The sequence below is a fragment of the Nanorana parkeri genome, unplaced genomic scaffold, assembly GCF_000935625.1.
Source record: "Nanorana parkeri isolate BGI_ZX_2015 unplaced genomic scaffold, ASM93562v1 scaffold630, whole genome shotgun sequence".
Lineage (NCBI taxonomy): Eukaryota > Metazoa > Chordata > Amphibia > Anura > Dicroglossidae > Nanorana > Nanorana parkeri.
The window spans coordinates 889,247-896,862 of record NW_017306898.1 but is presented as its reverse complement, the minus strand read 5'-3'; the positions used below and the strand labels follow the sequence as shown (position 1 = coordinate 896,862).

Below are 7,616 nucleotides of genomic sequence, written 5' to 3'. Positions count from 1 at the left end.
GTTTCCCCCCCCCCCCCCCCCCCTCATAGATGCCTCCATTGTCTGGGGCTCTTGTTGGATCTCCTTATGACCCACAATGCATTGCTGCTGGTATGATTCATACAGATTTGAGTTCATAAAACACAATTGCTATACTGGCCCATTTTTTTTTTGTATCTGAAAGCTTTATTGGTTTGTTCACACACCTTTGCTTCGATGCTTGATTTTTTTTTTTCTGCTTCCTGTTGCCGCTCTAGTGTCATGCAAATGTCACGTCCAAACATTTCGCCGGTTTGGAGATCGCCGTCATGTGCATAGACAAGGATGCAAAGGAGGCACCCCTATAACGACTACCGATATTATAGATTTAGTTCTATATATACACAAAGAAAAAAAAAAATCTATCTCCATAAGCAGTGTGCCATTCAACAGTACTACTAAATGTTTTTTTTTTTTATATAACCGTTTAAATTACACCCATTGAATCCATGGTAAAATGCTGATACGAGAGTCTAACTGCCAAAATACAGCCTTACGGAATTAAATACAATTTACAAATACGATAATTACAAGTTTAAAACCATCAACAATATTACACCTAGAAATAAATACTGCAGGGCGGGGCAACACAAAGGACTCTGAGGAAAAAGTGCTCGGCCTGTAACGGACGGAGCCCTCCGGCAGAAGTTCCCCAGGTTTCCCAATATGAGTTCATGTTCCTTTAGCTTTGATTTAAAACCGGATCGGGGGGTGGGGGGGATTGTTGCTCCTTGTGGGCGGTCTTCGACTAGACGTCAGCCAAGTACTTTCCTTCAAGAGACAAAAGATTTTGGTGATGTTGGGTAAAAAAGAAGTGATGAGGAAACTAAAAGGTGACTCTTATGGAACTGATCATTTCTTAAAGGTTAACTCTAGGCTCCCTCCCCACCCCAGAGGACCCCTTTTCCCCTATAGGCACCCCCTGTGTGACTTTTATGCGGTTTATAATACTTCCTTTTTTCAGATGTCTTTCGGAGGGTCACGTGATGAGCAGAGGTCCCCCTTTCTCTTCATAACTATTCCTGGCTTGAGCATTTCTCAATGATAAAGAGAGTGGCACCGACATGGAGATGTCAGGGCCGCGCTTTGTATCTTTACACTGCGGGTACATGGTACTGCGGTGACACCCCCTTAGGTGGCAGATCCACAATGCCATGCACTCGCAGTATGTCCTTGGTCATATGTCTCTGGGTGTCACTCAGGCTGAAAGACAGAGGACACCTAGTGGCAGCAAAGAGGTACTACAGAGGGCAGAACTGCAGCCAGGGCTACATTGTTTTTTAAAAAATCTCAACTTTTTGTAAGCATGAACCCGTGTATAATACAGTGTAATAAAACACATGTATGTATAATACAGTGTAATAAAACACATGTATGTACAATACAGTGTAATAAAACACACGGGCTGATTGATGAAAACTGGGGGAAGCGAAAGGCGTTGCTTATTGCCACCAGTCAGGATAGGTATAGGGTAGCTTTCACTGCCAGCTTGTATTTGAAGACCCCATGGCTGTCATCTTCTTCACCTTCTTAGCGGGTCACTGACCTGGAAGTATGCAGGACGGCAGTCCTCAACCAACTGTCTTGTACACCGGTTCTGGGTCAGTAACTCAATAGGTAGTTAAGCAAGACTGAAACATTAAGCAAGGTGTGCCTGCTTGCCTCCCACAGACTACAAGTATGTCCCATTCAAGTCTATGGGACATTAGCCGAGCGCTAGATTTTTACTGGTTGGGCAGAAGCCGTAGCAGGGAGCCACAGCCACTGGACAAGGTAAGTGAGCACTTGCTGGAGGAGGAAGCCAGATCTATCAAATCAGGGGGCAGCCGTGGGGGCTGAGGAAGGTTTTTACAAATGTGTACATGCAAAAAGTTCTCAAATACCCCCCAAAAAAACAACTTCTCTACAAAAGTCATTTTATGTAAAACTGATATTTTGAAACTCATTGGGGGGAATTTATCAAAACTGGAGCAGAGAAAATCTGGAGCAGTTCCCCCGGGCAACCAATCAGCTTCTCTCTTCAGATTTCCTCTGCTCCAGTTTTGATAAATCCCCCTCACTATGGGGTGCTAGATGTACTAGACTGGACACAGATGTACAGTCCAGTCTAGTACATCTAGCGCCGTGTCCAGTCTAGTACATCTAGCGCCGTCTAGTACATCTAGCGCCGTCTAGTACATCTAGCGCCGTGTCCAGTCTAGTACATCTAGCGCCGTGTCCAGTCTAGTACATCTAGCGCCGTGTGCTGCCTCATGTTCAGATCCATCTGAGAATCCAATAAATACAGATTTTTATACAAATGGACTGCAGGCTTACAAACCCCTCCCCCCCCCACAATCCCACACACTTCCATACCTGCTGCAAACCTCTTCTTAATAAGTGAGAAGCGATATCCTCCTCCAACCAGCTCGATGTCGCAGCCGGACAACGTTGACCCTTCACTAGTGAACTGCAGGGCTAATGGAGCTGGTTTACTCGGGCCTTCTGATAGCTGGAATCGTGCAAGCAGCGAGCCGACCCCTGCAAGAGGGAAAAACAAAAGATGACGGAAGTGTTCCCAGAACGGCCTGAGGACTGAGAAAGGTTCCGGAGAGACTTCTTCATTATATTTTAATCTCACAATACAAAAGCTGCATTTACATAAAGGATGACAGTGTTACGGTTCTAGCTCATATCTCCTGCTCTTGCCAGATGAATGTTGGGGAGCAAAGTAAAGCAGAGTATGTGCCGCTGGAAGGGGGATTTACTGTGCTTTGTCATGCACGGGCAATTTGTTTACCCTTAAAGGAGAACTATTGGGTCAGGGCTTTCCTCCATAGTTCTCCTTAGGGTAACGGCAGGACACAAACTAGCGTCCTCCCGTCACCCTAGCTCGCGGTATACTGAGACGCCGCAGCTGAAGCGGATCCCGACAATTATGCCGGGATCCGCCCAGCTGCGTGAGTGACAGCTGGCTCTGCCTATCTAGAGGCAGAGCCGGCTGTACCCGCCCCTCCCCCGTCCGTTCCGCCAGTCAGCGCTGGAGGATCGGAGGGGGGAATCCAGCCCCTCCCCTGTCAGAGAGCCGTGACAGAATCGAGAGGTGAGAGAACGCCGGTATGTGTTCGCTCACCTCCCGATCTACTGAGCCGACCTGTGACAGTCTCATTGTCACAGGTCGGCTAGAACTATGAGGTGAGTGAAAAGCACTCACCTCATAGTTCTCCTTTAAGATTTGATTTGGACAGAGTTCTGCTTTAAGCTGTGTCTACAAGGACTGAAGCCCGACTTGCTGATGCTGTGGGGGAATGACTATTAGGGCCTGAGTTGCCGGACTCTTCACTTCAAGGGGGTTTGGCATTCCCATCTGGGTCTATAGGAATGCTAAACTCTCTCAATGCGGCTCCAATGCAGGTCAGATCCACCTGTAAACTTGTATGAAAGGTAATTGTCCTCAAATGGAAGACCCTCCTTCCTATGCTAGCACAATGGGTCTCTGTGGTAAAACAAACTGTTCCATATGAGAAGATCTGTAATATAAATTGTCCATTAAACTTCCAGCAGATTTGGGATTCACGGCGCCAATCTCTCCTCGCCATCACTCGTGCTGAGTGTGCCATCTCATGCACGCCTTGAATTAGGGCCCCCGTTCACACCAGAGGGATTGGGGCCGTGCTGGCCGGACAGGCTGCACAGACAAGGCAATCTACTTTGTTTTCAATCAGCTCAGTTCACCCCAACATGACGCGGTGATGTGCGCTCAAAAAAGGAAAGTACGCCGCGTAGAACTGTTTTTCAGTGCAGCGCCATGTGGAAGAACGGCAGCTCACCGCGCTGTGCGGGTGGAACTTAATGAAATGTCACGAGTGACATTTCAATAAAGTTGTAAAGAAAAAAAAAAAAAAGCCAACGGTGCGATGCGCCGGGTCCAGCTCAACTTAAACCGAGACTACAGATATACTTCAATGTAACAGATACAATTACCCGATGTATACAATGCAAACGTTTAATACACATCTATCCTGGCCGGAGCGCTGGAGAAACACGTCATTTACCTCCATTTTCAGATTTCTGAGAAATATCAGGAATTTTCCATAATATCCTCTGTTGTTCAACACTCCTGGAATGGACAAAACAAGCAAAAAATCAACTGATGATAGAGGAGACACGTTCTACACAACCTACGCTATGTACAGCTAAACTCCATGCTAAATGAATGTAAATATGAGATCTATGTGTATTCTTCCCTGACCCTTAGTAATCCAGTGTGAGACTTGGAGCTTCCTGTAATAAAGACCGCTCACTGCTGCTCTCTCACCTTGTGCAGGGTGACTGGTCTTGTCTCCGCCCCCTCCTGTAATAAAGACCGCTCACTGCTGCTCTCTCACCTTGTGCAGGGTGACTGGTCTTGTCTCCGCCCCTTCCTCCTGTAATAAAGACTGCTCACTGCTGCTCTCTCTCTTTGTGCAGGGAGACTGGTCTGGTCTCCGCCCCTGTAGTGGGTGGGGCCTGCTAGGCCCCTCCCACATCTCTGCTATGTCCAGCAAAGTGTTTATATTATAGCTATCTTTATAACACTCCAGATCTGCTCCCCTTGCTGCCATTTCCCCCCCCCCTGACATTACCAAAAAGACCATTAGTCATTGATTTGTATTATGCGGTAGCCGCTCGTGTAAGAAGACACTTGCAGTGTGCAGAGGTTATTAAGTAAATGGAGCTGAAGCCGTTCAAATGCTTTCTTGCAGAATGTTTTACTTTCTATAAATGATTTTTTTTCCTTGCCATGTGCTTCACAACTTGCTAAAAATGTGACTACTCCAGTTCCCTCTGGCACATCATAGCCGGTTTCTCTATTTGTCTAATTACTGTCTGTGTTGGCACAGCTCCTCCACCCCTCCCCTCACTACATAACTCCAGGGTAGGCAACCTCGGCACTTCAGCTGTAATGAAACTACAAAACACATGAGGCATTGACAGCCAGAGGCAAAGGAATGATGGAATTTGTAGTTTCACCACAGCTGGAGTGCCGACGTTGCCTACCCCTAGTCTATAAAGAGAATGGATACCATGATTCATGGAAGCGCGGTCGTCATGTCGGCGGATCTCAATATACCTGAACAATCTGATTGGATGCCGGCTGTGTTCTGAGAGCCAGCAGGGCCGACTAGCAAGATACTGAAACTTGGCCCAGCGGGAGATTCCCCCATCCACACAGTGTAGCGTAGATGGAGGAATCTGCTGCACTTTTTCCATGTGACCATAGACAATCTGCATATAGTCTAGAGGTGTGTGGCCGGCTTTAGGGGTTTTTGGATGTCCACGCAAGGTAATACGTAGAATTCTCATGAAATGAATGGTCTGGCAGCAGTGTTTCTTTACACATAACCACGTAGTGTCACTTACCAGACAGCGGGGGGCAGTACAGCCTGCGGCTTCGTTACTCCACCATCTATCGGGATAATGAACTGGACATTGTTCAACGCTACGGGAGTGGTCATGGCCTCAGGGTTGTACTTGTAATCTATTCGGAGGTCTGTGCTGGTGGGGTCACACCTCCAGTTTACGGCAAGGTTCAGAGGAGTGGACTGAAGGCCCTGGGAGGATACCTGGGAAGACAAGAAGAGACAAATGCTGATATCTTACAACCGACACTCTGCGAGATTCTCATCCGGTTTTTCAGGGACGGGCATGACATGTATTCCGTCACCGAGGCCGTTACCTGATATTTCAGCATGTCTACATTGTAATACGTGGCTTGCGGCTTCTGCTCCGACACCTTCTTCAGATGGGTCATCAGGTTTGGCATGTTCACCCAGAATTCCTTTGCGTTCGGAGTTGCCTGTGTGTTGTCGCTGAGTGATAAAATAATACGCGCAATGTCAGTCACTCCGTCCGATTTCACATAACAATCTGCTCCAGCAGGATACAGTGCAGCCAAATTGTGGGATTGTTTGTTTCAGCGCCGGAATCTGTGAGGCACGCGGTGTCCTCTCCGCTGATGGCGGATTTAATTAAAGCCCAATGATGTGTCATTCATTTCACAGAAAAATGAGAGAGCGCGGGGGATGAGCACAGGCATCCTGCTGTACAGCATTTCCAAAGCTAAACGTTTTTTTCCCCCCCTTTTGGATGGAGTAGTGAAGGGTTAGGATTAGGGATGCACTGATACCGGTTCACCGGTATTGAGTATGAGTACCGATATTTGTTTGCCGGTATCGGCCAGTTGCCTCCATAGTTCTCCTTTAAGGAAGCTGGGTGGCGTGTAATGACTCGCCGCCCGGATTCCTGATTAGCTGGGAAGCCGCCTCCATTCTCCTTCGTTACCAGGTGAGGAGGAAGAACGGAGCTGGCTTCCTGCCTAATCACGGGGGCAGGGCAATGGCTCAGCGTCTGGCTTCCTGATTGGCCAGCTTCCGCACCAATCAGGATGCGGGGCGTCTCGTCACTACATGCCACCCGGCTTCCTGATTGGCCGGGGAAGCCGACTCCGCGCTCCCTCTTCACCAAGTGACCAGGGAGCACAGAGCCGACTTCCCGGCTGAAAAGGAAGCCAGGGGGCAAATCATTACCCTCCCCCCAGCTTTCTGTTTGGCGGTGGTAGCCACCTCTATGCTCCCTGGTGACAAGGGAGCATGGAGCCGGCTTCCTGGCCAATCGGGAAGCTGGGGGGAGGGTAATGATTTGCTGCCCAGCTTCCTGATACAGGAAATTCCGGTATTGGGAGCATTTGGTTGAGTAATAGTACTCACCCAAATACTCGGCATCGGCACAGAGGATGTATTAGGATGTATTAGATGAATCCCATTACACAGCTGACTGGCAAGTCCCTTGTACTATTCCAATGGGTGCTGCAGCAACAAGCAGATGGCACCGCTCATATACATAGTAAAAGATATGTCACCGGCACACCGGGAAACTTTAAATAAATATGTATGTGTCTGTGTGTATATACCGTGTTTCCCCGAAAATAAGACACTGTCTTATATTTTTTTTGGCTCAAAAAAACACACTAGGTCTTATTTTCGGGGTAGGTCTTTTTTTTTTTTTTTTTTTTTTATGTACAACAATCCAAAATGAATGCAAATCTAAATTAAATAATCCAAAATGGCAAAGGTAAGAATAGGTTGATCAGGGCAATCAGGGGTGCGTCGTACCTTTCCAAGAGCAATTTGGTAACCAATCGCTGGCCAGAATGAGGAAAGCATGCTTTCACTATCAATTCCTCACAGGCGGAGTGCATTTGGTATCACTCCGCCTGTGACAGGAGCCGGCGCTATAGAGGAGGCATGCGGCTTATGCGGCTCTGCTCCCTCCGCTGCCGCCTCGCTTCCTCTAGCGCTGGCATCGCCGATTCTCTCCCACGGCTCTTCAAGTTTCCCCTTCTGCCACCACCGGCCCTGGGAAAGGTCACAACTAGGTCTTATTTTCGGGGTAGGTCTTATTTTCGGGGAAACAGGGTATATATATATATTGCAATATGAATGGGTAAGCCGCATTAGTCCAGTAAAAAAACAAAACAGAAACGCAGTATTGCAGTGTGCAATGATACCTTTCTTATTGGACTAACAAAATATATAAAAGACAAGCTTTCGAGAATAAACCTCCCTTCTTCAGGTCAG

The 7,616-nt window shown here is 47.6% G+C and overlaps 1 protein-coding gene across 1 annotated transcript in view; it reads right to left on the bottom strand.

Moving 5' to 3' along the window:
* Window positions 1-421: 421 nt before the first annotated feature.
* The window catches only part of SGIP1 (SH3 domain GRB2 like endophilin interacting protein 1), a 115,698-nt gene continuing 108,503 nt past the window's right edge, over window positions 422-7,616 (bottom strand). Inside the window, exons 20-24 of the mRNA XM_018563096.1 lie at window positions 5,717-5,849; window positions 5,401-5,603; window positions 4,053-4,117; window positions 2,374-2,538; window positions 422-789 (exon numbers count right to left, since the gene is read on the bottom strand). Coding sequence (XP_018418598.1) covers window positions 767-789; window positions 2,374-2,538; window positions 4,053-4,117; window positions 5,401-5,603; window positions 5,717-5,849 — 589 coding nt within the window. The 3' untranslated portion in view covers window positions 422-766. The remainder of the gene's footprint in view (window positions 790-2,373; window positions 2,539-4,052; window positions 4,118-5,400; window positions 5,604-5,716; window positions 5,850-7,616) is intronic.